Source organism: Alligator sinensis, unplaced genomic scaffold (genome assembly GCF_000455745.1).
Source record: "Alligator sinensis unplaced genomic scaffold, ASM45574v1 scaffold388_1, whole genome shotgun sequence".
Taxonomy (NCBI): domain Eukaryota; kingdom Metazoa; phylum Chordata; order Crocodylia; family Alligatoridae; genus Alligator; species Alligator sinensis.
In genome coordinates, this window is record NW_005842394.1 from 1,064,689 (window position 1) to 1,083,169 (window position 18,481).

Here is an 18,481-nt window from a genome sequence, read left to right on the forward strand (position 1 = left end):
CAGAGGATGAGGAAAAGGCTGAAGTGCTCAATGCCTTTTTCACCTCAGTCTTAACAGGTAAGGTCAGCTCCCAGACTACTGCACCTGGCAGCACAGTTTGGGGAGGAGGTGAGCAGCCAGCAATGGTAAAGAAACAGGTTAGGGACTATTGAGAAAAGCTGGATGTGTACAAGTCCACGGGCCCAGACACGATGCACCCAAGAGGGCTGAGGGAGTTGGCATGGGCACATTTGGGAAATCACAGATTTTCAGCTACAAATACCTCTAAAAACTGCTATCTGCATTCAGTCGAGCAGCTTCAGGCAGTGGTTTGGACTCTCCTGCTTCTCACCACCCTTCAGATAGAAACTATGGCACTGGCCTGTATTGCTCTTCTTCTTGGCTTGGCCCATCTCCTCAACGCTAAACCTCTGGACTGTGAACCTCTTGTTCCAGAAACTCTTGATGATGCTACAGTTTCCAAGGTAAGAGAAGCCCTTCTCTGAAGGGCCACATTTCTGCCAGCTGTTTTCTATACAAGACATGTGGACTGTGTATGGGGAAGACTATATAGTACGTGGTCTGAGATATTTAAGCCCAGACAAGAGGACCATTTAGCAGACCCAAACAATGACAATCTGCTCACCTAGATCCCAGAACACCAATGCAAGTGGTGCAGCTGTGACCCTGCCCACAGAGACTAGATAGGCAGCCAAGTACTTGCCAGACCCTGACTCCACATCCCTCGGCCAACCCAGGATTCTCCCCTGGAGAATGTTTTCTAGTGCCCTGCCCAGCCCTGCTTTATGTTTCCCAAGCAAAGGAAGCTCCAGGTCACATCCCAACCCCAAAAAATGGGCAATACAACTTTCAGCCCACACAGCAACCTCTTCTTCTTGACACTTCTTGTGCTCAAGATCTCCACTGAGTTTCCCATTGACGTACAGTCACTAGCTGGTGAACTCACATGAAGGAAACAAGAGGCATGTGGGGGTGCCAGCTGGCAGAAGACCTCCCCCCGCCCACACACACACACACACGCACCACATCACAGCCCTGCTACCACCAGGGCTCCTTTTTCCTCTGGCACCTCACTTTTCTGCCACTCGCCTTTACAACCCTTCCCTGCTCTCCCTCTACCTTTTCTCTTTTGGACCAGTTTGTTTCACCAGCTTGTCTCCCTGCCTGCTACCCCCACTACCTCTGATTCCCCTTCCCAGGCCATCATAGATTCATAGATGTTAGGGTCAGAAGGGACCTCAGTATGTCATCAAGTCCAACCCCCTCCATAAAAGCACATGCTACCATATGAGTGAATGGAGGGGTGTCCATAGTTGTCATCAAAATGAGCTAAGTGCTGTGCAAGCAATGTCAAGAAGCCTGGCACATCCAGTGGAGCCCGCATCCCTGTGCACATGAGCTGCTCCCTCAGGCAGGTACATTAGGCACCAGGAAGACAAGGTAGGGTAACTTGGGGAGCTTCTACCTTTTTTCCCTAGCAACAAGGCAGCTCACCTGTGGTGTGGAGATATGAGGTTCTCCACACAACCTGACAACCCCTCACCTTGGCATCCTCCCTCCCCAAGCAGCTGGACACCTTTCATGCTTGGAAGCACTATATTATCCCTTGAAGTCCTCCTGGGATTTAGGGGAAAGCGGGAGAGTGAGAAAGTGAGGCATATCCTTCCAACAACAGAGAAGGAGAAGGACGTTCCATGCTGGAAGAAGCCAGGCCAGGCATCCCCAAGGTTGGTAGGATCAAGATGGCTGCCACCAAGAGGAAGAGATGGGTGGTAAGTGTTTGGAGATTCCCTCCTACGGAGCATGGAGGAGTCCTTCTGCCTGCCTGACCTGCTATCTCAGGAGGTCTGCTGCTTGCCCGGAGCCTGGATCCGAGATGTCATAGAGCGATTTCCAATACTTATCCAGCCCTCTGACTACTACCCCATGCTGTACATCCATGTGGCACCAATGATACTGCCAGGAGTGACTTTGAGCAGATCAAAAGTGACTACAGAGCTCTGGGTGCAAAGGTGAAGGGCACAGAGCCTCCGGTGGTGTTCTCCTTGATCCTTATGGTCAAAAGGAAAGCCCAAGACAAGAGCAGACATCCTGCAGATCAAGCCATGGCTATCCAGATGGTGTTGCCAAGCAGGACTTTGATTTCTTTGACCACAGGATGTTGTTCCAAGAAGAACGATTGCTAGGAAGAGGTGGGATACACCTGACAAGAAAGGGAAGAGCATATTTGCAGACAGGCTCACTAACCTAGTAAGGAGGGCTTTAAATTAGGTTGCCAGGGGATGGAGACCAAAGCCCTGAGGTAAGTGGGCAAGTGGGTGGCCTGGAGGAAGTATAAGCAGGATGGGGCAACAGGGGAGGCCTTCTCATCAGCTAGTTACCTACCTCAGGTGTCTGTGCACAAATGCACAGAGCCTGGGAAACAAGCAGAAAGAACTAGAAGTCCTTGCACAGTCACGGACCTGTGACATGACTGGAATATAACAAAGACTTGATGGGAGCTCGCATGACTGGAGCACTGTCATGGATGGGTAGAAACTGTTCAAGAAGAGCAGGCAGGGGAGAAGGGGAGGAGTTGCACTGTATGTAAAAGAGCCATACGATTGCTCAGAGCTCCAATATCAAAGTGGAGATAGGTTTGTTTAAAGTCTCTGGATCAGGGTGAGAGAGGACAGCAATAGGAGTGGGGGGTCTGCTATAGACCATCAGACAAGGTAGATGAGGCCTTCTTCAAACAGCTAGTAGAAGTTTCCCAATCACAGGGCCTGGTTCTCGTGGGGGATTTCAATCACTCTCACATCTGCTGGAAGGGCAAATACAGCAGTGCACAAGCAACCCAGAAAGTTTTTGAAGAGTGTTAGGGACACCATCCGGGTGCAGGTGTTGGACAGGCCAACTAGGGGCCAGGCTCTTCTTGACTTGCTGCTCACAAACAGGGAAGAATTGGCGGAGAATGTAGTAGTGGATGGCAATTTGGGCAGCAATGACCCCAAAATGACTGAGTTCAGGAACCTGAGGAAAGGAAGGGAGGAGAGCAGCGGAGTAAGGAAAAACAGTCTTTGACTCATTTAGGGAACTGATGGTCAGGCTCCCCTGGGAGGCCTGTCTGAGGGAGAAAGGAGTCCAGAAGAGCTGGCTGTACTCTAAAGGACCCTTGCTGAGGTCACAGGAATGCAACATCCCAATGCACACAAAGACTGGCAAGTATGGCAGAAGACCAGCTTGGCTTAGCAGGGAACTCATCAGAAAATTAAAACACAAAACAGAAGCTTACAAGAAGTGGAAACTTGGGCAAACTAGGGAGGAGTATAAGAGTAGTGCTTGGACATGCAGGGATGAAATCAGGAAGCTAAAGTGCTATTGGAGTTGCAGCTAGCAAGGGATGTTAAGGGTAACGAGGAGGGTTTCTACAAGTAAGTCAGCAACATGAGGAATATCAGAGAAAGTGTGGGTCCCTTACTGCATGAGGGAGGCAACCTAATAACAGAGGATGAGGAAAAGGCTGAAGTGCTCAATGCCTTTTTCACCTCAGTCTTAACAGGTAAGGTCAGCTCCCAGACTACTGCACCTGGCAGCACAGTTTGGGGAGGAGGTGAGCAGCCAGCAATGGTAAAGAAACAGGTTAGGGACTATTGAGAAAAGCTGGATGTGTACAAGTCCACGGGCCCAGACACGATGCACCCAAGAGGGCTGAGGGAGTTGGCCAATGTGATTGCAGAACTGCTGGCCATTATCTTTGAAAACTTGTAGCAATTGGGAGAGGTCCCAGATGACTGAAAAAGGGCAAATATAGTGCCCATCTTTAAGAAAGGGAAGAAGGAGGACCTAGGGATCTACAGGCTAGTTAGCCTGACCTCAGTCCCTGAAAATCTCATGGAACAGATCCTAAAAAAATCTATTTCTAAGCACTTGGAGAAGAAGGTGGGGATTAGGGACAGTCAGTATGGATTTACCAAGATCAAGTCATGCCTGACCAACTGGATTGCCTTGTATGATGAGCTAACTGGCTCTGTGGACACAGAAAAATATATACCTTGACTTTAGAAAGGCTTTTGATACTGTCTCCCACAAGATTCTCACAAGCAAGCTAAGGAAGTACTGGTTGGATGAATGGATAGTAAGGTGAATAGAAAATTGGCTGGATCATCAACTTACGGTTCAATGTGTAGTTGGCAGCTGAAACCAATCGGAGTGCCCCTGGGGTCCACCCTGGGCTGGTTTTGTTCAATATGTTCATCAATGACCTGAAAGATAAGATGGACTACACCCTCAGTAAGTCTGCAGATAACACAAAGCAGGGGGGAATAGTAGATCATGGGAGAGTAAGGCTAGGATTCAGAGAGATCTCAAGAAATTGGAGGTTTGAACCAAAAGAAATCTCATGAGATTCAATAAGGAGAATTGCAAAGTCCTGTACTTAGGACAGAACGAACAATCCAGCACACCAGTGCAGGATGGGGACCGACTGACTAGGCACCAGGTCTGCAGAAAAAGACCTGTAGATTACAGTGGACAATAAGCTGAATATAAGCTAATGGCATAATGGGCTGTATTAGTAGGAGCTTTGCCAGCAGGTCAAGGGAAGTAATTATTCCCCTGTATTCAGCACAGTGATGCCACACCTGGAGTACTTTGTCCAGTTTTGGACCTCCCACTAGGGAAAGGATGTGGCTAATTGGGGAGTCCAGCAGAGGGCAATGAAAACGGTTATGGGGCGGGGGCACATGACTTGTAAGGACAAGCTGGGGAAACTGGGCTTACTTAGTCTGGAGAAAAGAAGACTGAGAGGAATTGAATAGCCTTCAACTCCCTGCAGGGTGGCTCCAAAGAGGATGGAGCTGGACTGTTCTTGGTGGTGGCAGATGACAGAACAAGGAGCAATGGTCTCAAGTTGTAGCAAGGGAAGTTTAGGTCAGATATTAGAAAAAAAAGGGTCCTCACTAGGAGGGTAGTAAAGCACTGGAACAGGTTACCCAGAGTGGTGGTGGAACCTCCATTTGTGAAGGTTTTTACAACATGGCTAAAAAAAGCCTGGGCAAGGATGATCTAGTTGGGGATGGTCCTACTTCAAGTGGGTGGGTTGGACTCGATGACTCCTGAGGTCCCTTCTAATCCTAATTTTCTATGATTCTATATAGATGAGGGGTTTTTCTGCAGAGGGTACAGTTGCAAACAGGGCTCTGATAAAATAAGCAGCAGGTTGTAGTTTTGACAGTTTAATCCTCTGTCAAGGAAAGTTTTCCCTCCACACCCTAGCAAAGACTAACAGCACTGAGCATAAGAAAAGTGTGATCAAAAGAAACTGAACGTTACCCAAAAAAGGGTCCAATGTAGACTAAGATCTTCAGAATGGACCTGTCTTTCCATGTGCCTACACAGAGTCTACCCACTTGTTACTCCCAACTGGGATCATTATGTGCTAACGTAATGCAAACAAGAACAAGGTGAATATTCACACACCTCAAGGCTTCTGTGTATCCCCTAATAATTCATTTCTTTCTCTCCTCACTTTCATAGGCTCTGGGGAAATGGTTCTACATTGTTGGAGCTTCACACTACAAACCTCACCAGAAGGAAATGGAAGTGCTAAAGAACACTTATTATTACTTCTTCCAGGGCAAACACAACGATGAGCTCCAAGTCACAGAAGTCATGAGAATGTAAGAGCATTAACACGGGCCCTCCCAACACCCTCACTTGTGTGCCGCTATTTATACTAATATTTTCCCTGAATAGGTCCTGGGTGCAAGGGATTCTCACCGTCACTGTTAACTAAAACTAGAGATCCCACTTGCTTATATTGCCTCAAGGTCCCTGACCACATTCAAGCAGCCGGGGGGTGGGGGGCATATCATGCCCATATAGTCTACTAGAAGGGGCTACACTTGAAGAAACTCCACTTCTCGGGTCCCTGATCATCCAAGCCTCGGGTTCTGCTGTAATCACACTTGAGTATTTCTGATATGTAAAGTGTACGCCCTGTGTCAGGAGAGGGGCCTGAGCTCTCAAGGCCTCTCAGCGCTGCATCAAATGCTCCGAGAAAGAGCACGTACCTGTGCTGGTCCGCAACAGAAGTCTGAACTCAAATAACCTGAAACTACCCGATTTATTTGGGGGAGAGGGGCAGGCTATTAATGTTTTATGCACTCAAAAAGGCCATGTGCCATGCTCTCCTCAATGCAGACAGGTAGTTCACATGGGCTAAAAGCAGAACGTAACCTAGAAAGATATAGAGCAGAGGCAGGCAATTATTTTGGGCGGAGGGCCGCTTACTGAGTTTTGGCAAGCCATCGAGGGCCGCACAACAGGCAGCCAGGGGCAGATAAATATTAATTTTCTACATTTTTTAGGGGCCCCGCGGGCCACATAGAATGGCCTGGATGGCCGCATACAGCCCACGGGCCGCATTTTGCCCACCCCTGCCATAGATCATCACCCTTCAGTGGTTAACCTATTTGCTCTTTTTCCATTTAGCAATGAGAGTTGCATTGTGGACAAGGACATTTATGTCACAATAGACAGAAGCAATTCTACAATAACAATAAAAGGTAACGACCCAAAGATGCTAGGGGGAAAAGCAAAAGGCATCTGACATCCCAAAGAGAGCCTAGATTCAGGTTGAGAGCAGAAAAGTGCACAGGTTACTTCTGCCAGGCATTTTAACTCCCCATTTCCACCATGCATTTATCAATCCCACAGCAGAGTGCTGCAAGTCATCCAAACCCAGGGAGCAGGAAATAATTTCTAGCCTTTTGCAATATTCTAATGACAAAGCATTCGTCTGCCTCTCGCGGGCCGTCTACTCACCCAGAGTCATGGCCTGAGGGGGAAAATTTCTACATCGAGTACATCAGTACCACTGCCACATGACCATTATGGTACCAGCTAACGCACTTTTCATCAAGGTTTAGCCTGCTAGTGCTAATGGGGTTGATGCAACCACAACAGTCTGTCCAGCCATGCTTAAACATGAGCTTGTAGGTCCACGTGAACTGTGCCTTTTACATGTAAAGGCAGCATCTCTAATCACAGACAACAGGCAAAAGGCCCTGCAGGTTTATGTCATACTACTTCACTGTTCCCCTAATACCTGTTTTCCTGAAGGGCCTCGTGAAAATGGCACAGCGCAAATCCTCCACAGCAACTTCGAGGACAGTTTGATAATGTACCACATTCAAAATGTTGAAAAAGGGATATCACTCTCAGGTGAGTAAACCCCATCCCAAATCTGGGAAGTCCTTCCCCATCTGTCTCGGTCCTAGCATAGACTTGATCACCACAGTATCCACACATCTTACAAAAATAACAGGAATTTGTTACAATATGCCATGAGATAAACAGGTTTGATTATTCCTGTTTTGTAGATGAGACACCAAGGATTGGTTCCGGGCTCTGTCTGTCTGACTCTGGCCCAGCCACTTACTCTACCCTGTGTCTCTCTTCCCCAAGCACCAGCACCCTAAACTTCAACCCCCCTCTTCCTTCCCCTCTGCTCCTCCTCCAAAAAGGACTCCAAAACCAGGGGAAGAGAGGGACAGTAGCTACCCAATCCATTTAGGATTGCACCTGATTTCTTCAAAGGTTGGTGTGAGTACCCAATCGTTAGCAAAAAGCTTTGAGGTTAACTATCATGTCTGGAGGTTTAATGTTTAATAGGAAAGGGAAGACTTTTGATTCTCAAGACCCGCTGTAAACCATCAGTCTCCAGCACCGCCAACTCCCAGAGAAATTTCATAGACAAGTCTCCTCTCCTACCTTCTCTGTCGCAGTTGTAAAGGAGAGCGCAGAAATGGAGAAAACGAAGGGAAGTAGGATGGGAGACTTTTCTAACACTCATGCAGGATAGAGGGAGATCCTCTCCATACTGCCGCCAAGACAACAGCTGGCTAAGTGCATAGTAGCAAAGACATAGAACAAGGTCAGCAACAAAGAGCACACTAGCTCACCAAGTACTAGGAGAAAAGGAAGGGTGGTTTTCCTAAATGTATAATGTAAGGATCTTACCAAAGAAGGAAGGAACACACCAGTTTTGTGCTACACCACATACACATACGATTCCCAACACTTCCTGAAAAGCCCCCTTTGCTCTAAGTTCAGACTTTAGAAGCAACAGGTCCGGGGTTTTATCCTTTGTTCTTGTGAAGGTCTCAAGGCAGAACCTACCTACAGCCTTGGCCCTTCTTAAAATAGGCCTGTATAAGGGTTTCTGCTATTTCTCATTTCCTCTTCAATAACAGCTCGGTCCCAAAACGTGAGCAAAGAACAACTGGAAGAATTTAAAGCTCGAGCGGCTTGCCTTGGATTTACCGAAGACGACATGTACTATACGACAGCAGAGGTACAGAGTGGATAGTTATTCCAATGCTATTTGCTAACCCTCTTTCAAACCACAGAAACATTCATAGGAGCTGGAACAAAAATGAACACTCAACCATTACCCCTCAAAAACAGCTTAAAAATCATTAGGGGGAGCCCACAATGCTAAACTGGCCAGTACAGCATATGCGTGACTGAACCGAAGCAGAACTGCTCAGCTTCCCGTCATATGGTGCCCCTGTGATAACCACAGTGGAGCTTCTCCATTCGCTTACATAGTCGAGGGGTGTGTTGTACAACAGGAGTCTCTAGGATAGATGTGCCTCTGAACTTCCAGGTGTAAGACTTGGGGACAAGTAAGAAGGACGCTGGTGGCCAGGATGATATTAACAGCGAGTGTGCTACTCAGGAAAAAGAAAGAAGCAAACCCCACGGTAGGACAGGGAGTGAAGTGAGAGCACCTAGAGCTCTGCAGGCTCTTTCCCCATGCAACACTGAAGACTTGGGGTCCAAAACTTGCTGTCCACACACTGCTGCCCTTCTCTAGTGGGGAGAAGCTCACTGAACACTGCCCTAGTGGGGAATGGGAGCCTTTTCCCTTCCGAGTCCAAAACTTATGGTTTCTGTTCTTAGGGGCCCTCAGCCTCCAGGATCACCAATGTATTCCTGCCACGATTCCATGACAACCAATTGTCACTAGAGTGAACTTCTGCAGAGCAAAGCCTGAGAGCCACCAAGACCATAGGTGACTGACGGGGGGGGCACATGCCCCCTGACAGGGGCGTCCCTGCCGTCAACACCACTGGCGGCGTCTATGGGTGCTCACCAGCTCCATCCTCGCTGCCGGCGGTGTCTGCACATACTCACCAGCTCCATTGCTACTGACACTGCCAGCAGCATCTGCAGATGCTCACCAGTCCCGTCCCTCCCCTGACTGCCAGCTTCTGTGGGCGACCCCCAGACTCAGGAGGCACCAGTCTCCCATGACCAAGACACAGAGATAGACTCTGCAGCGCCCGTGGCCAGACATGATCCAGCCCACGCCCATAACTGCTGAGGCAGCCCTTTCTCCCACATGTCTGTCATAGGTGCTGCCAGCCCATGTCGGCTTAATGGTAGGAAACTGCAAACCCCTCCAGGCAAAACTGCAGCAGTTCCCTCTTGCAATCTCCCCTCTCCTGGTACATACACTTCTGCCTCCCTAGCTTCTCCCCACACAGCCTGCTGGAGACGACTTCTCCGGCCATTTCAGTGTGAGAGAATAAAAATGAAGGATTTTAAACCACCCAAGAATCAAGTGCAAGCTTTACAGGGCATAAACCCTGCAGTCCAAAAACAGCATTTTACACAAGACTGACATTTCACCCTTCCCCGTCTCCACAGGCCATATGTCCCCTGGAAGACGATGACAATGACAAGCACCCCAGCAAAGTGGAGCCAACAGCAGAGTAACCCACATTTCACAGCTACACTGTCCTCCCACAATGGATGTCTGCACCAAATCTTTTTTCCCCAACTAGTCTTGCATTAAAGCTCATCCTCCTCTCAAATCTCTTCACATGGTCCCTTGGACACCGTTTCCCAACACAGATGTTTGTTTTCCACTGGACCTTTAAACTTCAAAGCACGTTCTGCACTGCCAGCCACATCCAGCAGCTGCTTTCTTCTCACACTTCGTGCAGATTCTTACACGAGACGCGCACGTGCTCCGCTCCTTCCTCAAGAATTATGCTTTTGTTCTTCTTGCCTTGCTCTAAAATAAAGGTCAAGCTGACTCAAAGTAACTGGGTCCAGTGTGTCTGACAAACCTATGCCCGGCTCCTACTGTTTTCTAAAGCCAGGCATTGCAATCCCCAGAAACCAGAGCATCTCCACCTCCATTTAACAGGGATGAAGACTAAAAATCAGACCTTTACCCCAGTGGCATCATTGTGCTTCAGGACAAGTCACTGGTTAGTGACCATGCCCTTCAAAGCCTGCAGCATCTCTGTGCTGGTCAATGGGAGACCTCTAATTTTCTTGCATAGCAAAAAGGAGGTGGAAGAGGCTGGGCACGGATCAAAATTACAGCCCCAATATGAACCAAGCAAGTTGCTATTCTTGCTGTTCGCTACAACCTGCCCTTTCACCTCTGCCCCCCTACACAGGCACTTGGCACTGCAGCAACAGTGAAACTCCCTGGCGGGCCTGATCCCACTTCCTTTACATGGCAAAGGAAATGCTCCTTTCTTTTGGTCTCAGCAGGACCCAGAGCGAGCCCCAGCACTTCAGCCCCTGACATGTCAGCCAAGAGAGGAGCTGCAAAGGGAACTGCTGACTCCAAGATGCTTTCCCTTCACTCTGTGTGCTCTCAGCATCTCTCATCCTCACTCAGGGGACAGAAATGGAAAAGAAACCAATCCATGTGTTCAGGACATTTACAAAATCTTGGCTTTAAAACTAATGGTTGGCTTCAGACTAGAGCTTGTTCCTGCAAACATCCCTGGAAAGCCACACAAACCACCTCAGCTGTGCCCCCATGCAAAACACCTGCAGGATCAGAGCATATTGGAGTCATAAGGGATCCTACAAGAAAGGGCATCACAACTGGGAGGAGGCGAGGGGGGGCATCCTTGCACTCCCACTGTGTCACAACTTTTGGGAAAATCCACATTTGACCCTTATTAGGACAAGGACTGCCTCCACATGGAGGATCACAACCTGTACTCAGAGCACAAGCCATTTAATTTGAAGTACAAATTAATGCTATGCTTATATCAGCTGTAATGGAAACATAATCAAGGTCAATGTGAACAGAAAAAAAGATAATCTCAACAAAATTATCTGTCATCAGCTCTCTGGGTGATGCATATGAATGGGTTCTAAGTTTCAAGTGATGGAAAAATACCTGTGTCCTCACCAATACACGAAACACTAATATATACACTAGGACTCAGGGAACAACGAACTGAGTGATTTATTTACAAAGGTCACCTTTCCTTGCTTCATCCATAAGCAAACAGAGTATTACAGTAACTAATCCAAGCATTTATGGGCATGTTTGGGAAATCACAGATTTTCAGCTACAAATACCTCTAAAAACTGCTATCTGCATTCAGTCGAGCAGCTTCAGGCAGTGGTTTGGACTCTCCTGCTTCTCACCACCCTTCAGATAGAAACTATGGCACTGGCCTGTATTGCTCTTCTTCTTGGCTTGGCCCATCTCCTCAACGCTAAACCTCTGGACTGTGAACCTCTTGTTCCAGAAACTCTTGATGATGCTACAGTTTCCAAGGTAAGAGAAGCCCTTCTCTGAAGGGCCACATTTCTGCCAGCTGTTTTCTATACAAGACATGTGGACTGTGTATGGGGAAGACTATATAGTACGTGGTCTGAGATATTTAAGCCCAGACAAGAGGACCATTTAGCAGACCCAAACAATGACAATCTGCTCACCTAGATCCCAGAACACCAATGCAAGTGGTGCAGCTGTGACCCTGCCCACAGAGACTAGATAGGCAGCCAAGTACTTGCCAGACCCTGACTCCACATCCCTCGGCCAACCCAGGATTCTCCCCTGGAGAATGTTTTCTAGTGCCCTGCCCAGCCCTGCTTTATGTTTCCCAAGCAAAGGAAGCTCCAGGTCACATCCCAACCCCAAAAAATGGGCAATACAACTTTCAGCCCACACAGCAACCTCTTCTTCTTGACACTTCTTGTGCTCAAGATCTCCACTAAGGCTCCCCACCCACACCGTGCACCACATCACAGCCCTGCTACCACTGGGTCTCCCGTTTCCTCTGGCACTTCACTTTTCTGCCACTCACCTTTACAACCCTTCCCTGCTCTCCCTCTACCTTTTCTCTTTTGGAGCAGTTTTTTCACTGGCTTGTCTCCCTGTCTGCTATCCCCACTACCTCTGATTCCCCTTCCCAGGCCATCGCTCCAGAAGAGCGCATGCCAATGGGTGCCCATAGTTGTCATCCAAACAAGACCTAAGCAGTGTGCAAGCAATGTCAAGAAGCCTGGCACAGCTAGTGGAGCCTGTGCACTCGTCCCTGTGCATGAGCTGCTCCCTGAGGCAGGTACATTAGGGGAAAGGAAGACAAGGTGGGCTACCTCAGGGAGCTTCCACCTTTTTTCCCCAGAAACAAGGCAGATCATCTGTGGTGTGGGGGTATGAGGTGGGTGTTCTCCTGCACAGAGTAAAGTTGCAAACAGGGCTCTGATTAAATAAGCAGCAGCTTGTAGCTGTGACAGTTAAATCCTATGTCAAGGGAAGTTTTAACTCAACACCCTAGCAAAGACTAACAGTATCGGGCATAAGAAAAGGATGATCAAAACAAACCGAACATTACCCAAAAAGGGTCCAATGTAGATTAAAAACACCAGGATGGACCTGTCCTGTGTGCCTACACCGTGCGTTCCCACTCGTTACTCCCATCTGGGATCAGGATGTGCTCATGTAATGCAAACAAGCAAAAGGTGAATACACACAGAGCACAAGGCTTTTGTGCATCTCCTGATAATTCATTTCTTTCTCTCACCTCATTTTCATAGGCGCTGGGGAAATGGTTCTACATTGTTGGGGCTTCACACTACAAACCTCACCAGAGGGAAATGGAACTGCTGAAGAATGCCTATTTTTTCTTTTACCCGGGCAAACATGAGGATGAGCTCCAAGTAATACAAGTCATGAGATTGTAAGAGCAATAACACAGGCCCTTCCAACACCCTTAGTCATGTCTAACTATTTATACTAACATTTTCCCTGAATAGGCACAGGCTGCAAGGGATTTTCATTGACCCTGTCACCAGAACTAGAGATCCCTTTCACCTAATTTGCCTCAAAGTCCTTGGCCACATTTAGGCAGCCAGGGAATTTGTCATGCTCATGTAGTGCACTAGAAGGAGCTGCACTGGAAGACCATCCTAGTTCCAGCTCTCCCTTTCCATCAGGACGGTCCCTGATCCTCCAAGCCTTGGCTTCTACCGTAAACCCTCTGAGCGTTTCTGGTGTGCAAAGTGCATGCTCTGTGTCAGGGGAGGGCCCTGAGCTCTCCAGGGCTGTCAACACTGCATGAAATGTCTGAGAAAGAGCACGTACCTGTGCAGACTGGGAACAGAACAGAGCTCACATAATCTGAAACTCCAGGATTTATTTTGGGGGGTGGACTATTAATGTTTTATCATAGGATCATCAAAAGTTAGGGTTGGAAGGGACCTCAGGAGGTCATCTACTCCAACCCCCTGCTCAAAGCAGGACCATCCCCAACTAGATCATCCCAGCCAAAGCTATCTAGCCGGGTTTTGAAAACCTCCAAGGATGAAGCTTCCACCACCTCTCTGGGTGACCTATTCCAGTCTTTTACTACCCTCCTAGTGAAAAAATACTTCCTAATATCTAACCTAAACTTCTCTTGCAGCAACTTGAGACCGTTGCTCCTTGTTCTGTCATCTGTCACCACTGAGAACAGTCGAGCTCCGTCCTCTTTGTTCCCCACTTCAGGCAGTTGAAGGCTGCTATTAAGTCCCCTCTTCTCCAGGCAAAATAAGTTCAGTTCCTGCAGTCTTTCCTCATAAGTCATGTCTCCCAGCCCCCTCATGATTTTTGTTGCCCTCTGCTGGACTCTCTCCAATTTGTCCACATCGTTTCTGTAGTGGGGAGCCCAAAACTGAACACAGTACTCCAGATGTGGCCTTACCAGTGCTGAATAGAGGGGAATAATCACTTCCCTCAACTTGCTGGCAACACTCCTGCCAGTGCAGCCCAGTATGCCAATATCCTTCTTGGCAACAAGGGCACACTGCTGGCTTATATTCAGCTTATTGTCCACTGTAACTCCCAGGTCCTTTTCTGCAAAGCTGCTGCCCAGCCAGTCAGCCCCCAGCCTGTACTGGCGTATGGGATTGTTCTGTCCTAAGTGCAGGACTTCACACTTGTCCTTGTTGAACCTCATGAGATTCCTTTTTGCCCAATCCTCCCATTTGTCTAGATCACTCCAAATCCTAGCCCTACCCTCCAGCATATCTACTACTCCCCACAAAGTAGTATGCATTCATATAGGCTACCTGTTATGCTCTCCTTGATGCAGGAGGGTAGCTCACATTAGCTCATAGCAGAATTTAACCGAGAAAGCCATGGAGCATCACCCTTCAGTGGTTAACCTATGTTTGCTCTTTTCCCATTTAGTAATGAGAGTTGCATTGTGGACAAGAAAAGCTATATCACAATTGACAGAAGCAATTCTACTATGACAATTCAAGGTATGTATCCAAGATGCTGGGGCGGGGGGGAGCAGAAAGCATCTGGCATCCCAAAAAGAGGCTGGGTTTAGGTTGAGAGCAGAAAAGTGCACTAGTTAGTTCTCCCAGGCATTTAAAATCCCCATCCCCGCCATGCCTTAATCAATCCCACAGCAGAGGGCTACAAGTCATCAGAACCAGGTAATGGGAAATCTTTCCAAGCCACTTGCAACACTCTTATGACAAAACATTCATCTGCCTCTCTCGGGCTGTCTAGGTCCATATAAACTGAGTGGAATACATCTAGGGACAGCATCTCACAGACTACAGGCAAAAGGCCCTGCAAGTTTATGTCATAATACTCCACTCTTCCCCTAAATACCTGTTTTCCTGAAGGGCCTTATGGAAACGACACAGCGCAACTCCTCAAGAGCAGCTTTGACGACACTCTGATAATGTACCACGTTCAACAGGTTGAAAAAGGGATATCATTCTCAGGTGAGTATACCCCATCCCAAATCTGGGAACCCCATTACCCATCTGTCTAGGTCCTTGCATAGACTTGATCATCACAGTATCTTACAAAAATAACAGGAATGCGTTACAATACCCCATGAGGCCAAAAGCTTTGATTATTCCTGTTCTGTAGGTGAGACACCAAGGACTGGTTCCAGGCTCTGTCTGTCTGACTCTGGCCCAGTCCATTACTCTAGCCTGTGTGCCTCTTCTCCAAGCACCAGCACCCTAACCTTCAACTCCACTCTTCCCTCCCCTCTGCTCCTCCAGAAATGGTTCTGGGACAGAAGAGGGGGGCAGTAGTTACCCAACCCTTTTAGGGCTGCACCTGGTTTCCTCAAAGCTTGGTGTATGCACCCAATCATTAGCAAGGCCTCAACAGAAGATGCCTGGGGTCAACTGTCATGTCTGGAGTTTTGCTAATTAATATGAATGGAAAGGGTCTTCATTCTCAAGACCCACAGGAAACCATCACTCTCCAGCCCTGCCAACTCCCAGGCATGTTTCATTGACAAGAAAAGTCTCCTCTCATACTACCGTGGAGGAAAGATGGTAAAGAAAAGAGCCTAGAAGTGGAGAAAACTGAGGAATGCAGGATGGGAGACTTTTTTTTTTTTAACCTCTCATGTACACTAGAGGGGATATATTTACATGCACACTTTACTGTGGGACTGATTAATTAGCTCCACAGCAAAGCCTCACCATATACACGTGCATCCATATTAGGGTGCAGTATATTAATTAACCCAACTGTAGGACAGTACTGTCCAGGACAAATACTGTTCTATAGCAGAGTAAATATGTGCAACAAAACACATGTATAGACAGTGACTAGGGCAGGCTAGGGCACAAAGAAGCACACTTGTGCTCCAAACCCCTCCACAGTACATTAAGCCAGAGCAGAGCAGCCCCAGGCCTCCTGCAAGATGGGGCTGCTCCATCCAAGCTCATTGTGCTGCACTCCTGGGAGGACATATAAACACGGCGCCAAGGAGCGATGAACTCCAGCGTGAACTGTGCCGGACTGTATTCCCACGTCCTAATTACACAAGTAGATGCTCCCAGGGAGATTTTCTCTGTACAGCTCCCTAAAAAACAGCTGGTTATCAGTACAGTAGCAAGGGCATAGTACAAGGTCAGCTCCAGAGAGCACACTAGCTCACCAAGTAGGAGGGGAACAGGAAGGGTGGTTTCCCTAAATGTATAATGTAACAAACTAACCAAAAAAAGAGAGGAACACACCACCCTTGCTCTGTAACATATACTTCCTGGAAAGCCCCCTTTGCTCTAAGTTCAGGCTTTCAGAGCCAGAGGTCTGTGTTTTATCCTTTGTTGTTGTGAAGGTCTCAGGCAGAACCTACCTACAGCCCTGGCCCTCCTTAAAATACCTTTATCAAAGATTTCCGCTATTTCCCTTTTCCTCTTCAATAACAGCTCGGTCCCAAAATGTGAGCAAAGAACACCTGGAAGAATTCAAAGCTCAAGCGGCTTGCCTTGGATTTACCGAAGACGACATGTACTATACGACAGCAGAGGTACAGAGTGGATAGTTATTCCAATGCTATTTGCTAACCCTCTTTCAAACCACAGAAACATCCATAGGAGCTAGAACAGAAATGAATGCTCAACCCTTGTCTCTCAAATATGGCTTAATATGATCAGGGGGAGCCCAGAATGCTAAACTGGCCAGTACGGCATCTGCTTCACCAAACCGAAGCAGAACTGCTCAGCTTCCCATCATATGGTGTCCCTGTGATAACCACAGTGGAGCTTCTCCATTCACTTACATAGTCGAGGGGTGTGTTGTACAACAGGAGTCTCTAGGACAGCTGTGCCTCTGAACTTGCAGATGTAAGACTTGGGAACAAGTGAGAAGGACACTGGTGGCCAGGATGATATTAACAGTGAGTGTGCTACTTGTTAGGAAAAAGAAGCAAACCCCACAATAGGACAGGGAGTGAAGTGAGAGCACCTAGAGCTCTGCAGATTTTCCCTACGCAACACTGAAGTCTTGGGGTCCAAAACCTGCTGTCAACACACTGCTGCCCTTCTCTAGTGGGGAGAAGCTCACTGAACACTGCCCTAGTGGGCAATGGGAGCCTTTTCCCTTCCGAGTCCAAAACTTTTGGTTTCCGTTCTTAGGGGCCCTCAGCCTCCAGGTTCACCAATGTATTCCTGCCACGATTCCATGACAATCAATTGTCACTAGACTGAACTTCCACAGAGCAAAGTCTGAGAGCCACCAAGACTGTAGGTGACTGGGGGGGGAAGGGGGGGAGTGTCACATGCCCCCTGACAGGGCCATCTCTGCCGTCAACACCATTGGCAGTGTCTGCAGGTGCTCACCAGCTACGTTGCTGCTGACACTGCCAGCAGCAGCTGTGAATGCTCACCAGTCCTGTCCCTGCTGCCACTGCCGGCTTCTGTGGGCGCCCCCCCAGACTCAGGAGGCACCAGTTTCCCATGACCAAGACACAGAGTCAGACTCTGCAGCGCCCATGGCCAGACATGATCCAGCCCACGCCCATAACTGCTGAGGCAGCTGCTGCAAACCCCTCCAGGCAAAACTGCAGCAGTTTCCTCTTGCAATCTCCCCTCTCCTGGTACACACTCTTCTGCCTCCCTAGCTTCTCCCCACACAGCCTGCTGGAGACGACTTCTCCAGCCCTTTCAGTGTGTGAGAATGAAAAAGAAGGATGTTAAACCACCCAAGAATAAGTGCAAGCTTTACAGGACATAAACCCTGCAATCCCAAAACAGCATTTTACACAAGACTGACATTTCACCCTTCCCTGTCTCCACAGGCCATATGTCCCCTGGAAGATGATGATGGTGACAAGCACCCCAGCAAAGTGGAGCCAACAGTGGAGCCAACAGCAGAGTAACCCACATTTCATAGCTACGGTGCACTCCCACAATGGATGTCAGCACCAAATCTTTTTTCCCCGCTAGTTTCACCACTAAAGCTCACCCCTCCTCTCAAATCTCTTCACGTGGTCCCTTGGGCACCATTTCCCAACGCTGATGTTTGCTTTGCACTGGACCTTTAAACTTCAAAGCAGGTTCTGCACTGCCAGCCACATCCAGCAGCTGCTTTCTTCTCACACTTCGTGCAGATTCTTACATGAGAAGCGCACGTGCTCCGCTCCTTCCTCAAGAATTATGCTTTTGTTCTTCTTGCCTTGCTCTAAAATAAAGGTCAAGCTGACTCAAAGTAACTGGGTCCAGTGTGTCTGACAAACCTATGCCCGGCTCCTACTGTTTTCTAAAGCCAGGCATTGCAATCCCCAGAAACCAGAGCATCTCCACCTCCATTTAACAGGGATGAAGACTAAAAAATCAGACCTTTACCCCAGTGGCATCATTGTGCTTCAGGACAAATCACTAGTTCATAGCCATGCCCTTCAAAGCCTGCAGCACCTCT

General features: G+C 48.2%; 2 protein-coding genes across 2 annotated transcripts; both read left to right on the plus strand.

Moving 5' to 3' along the window:
* The first annotated feature begins 266 nt into the window (after positions 1–266).
* On the plus strand, positions 267–9,768 carry LOC102388122 (alpha-1-acid glycoprotein 1-like). Its single transcript, XM_006029729.3, has 6 exons — positions 267–464; positions 5,518–5,660; positions 6,475–6,548; positions 7,105–7,206; positions 8,238–8,338; positions 9,700–9,768. Exons 1-6 carry the CDS (start codon positions 351–353, stop codon positions 9,766–9,768), a joined length of 603 nt encoding a protein of 200 aa, XP_006029791.1. The 5' UTR covers positions 267–350.
* Positions 9,769–11,393: 1,625 nt separating this feature from the next.
* Positions 11,394–18,260, plus strand: LOC102384365 (alpha-1-acid glycoprotein 2). Its single transcript, XM_006029713.3, has 6 exons — positions 11,394–11,590; positions 12,856–12,998; positions 14,489–14,562; positions 14,938–15,039; positions 16,492–16,592; positions 17,862–18,260. The coding sequence occupies exons 1-6, from the start codon at positions 11,477–11,479 to the stop codon at positions 17,940–17,942; spliced, it is 615 nt and encodes a 204-aa protein (XP_006029775.1). The 5' UTR covers positions 11,394–11,476; the 3' UTR covers positions 17,943–18,260.
* The last annotated feature ends 221 nt before the right edge of the window (positions 18,261–18,481 follow it).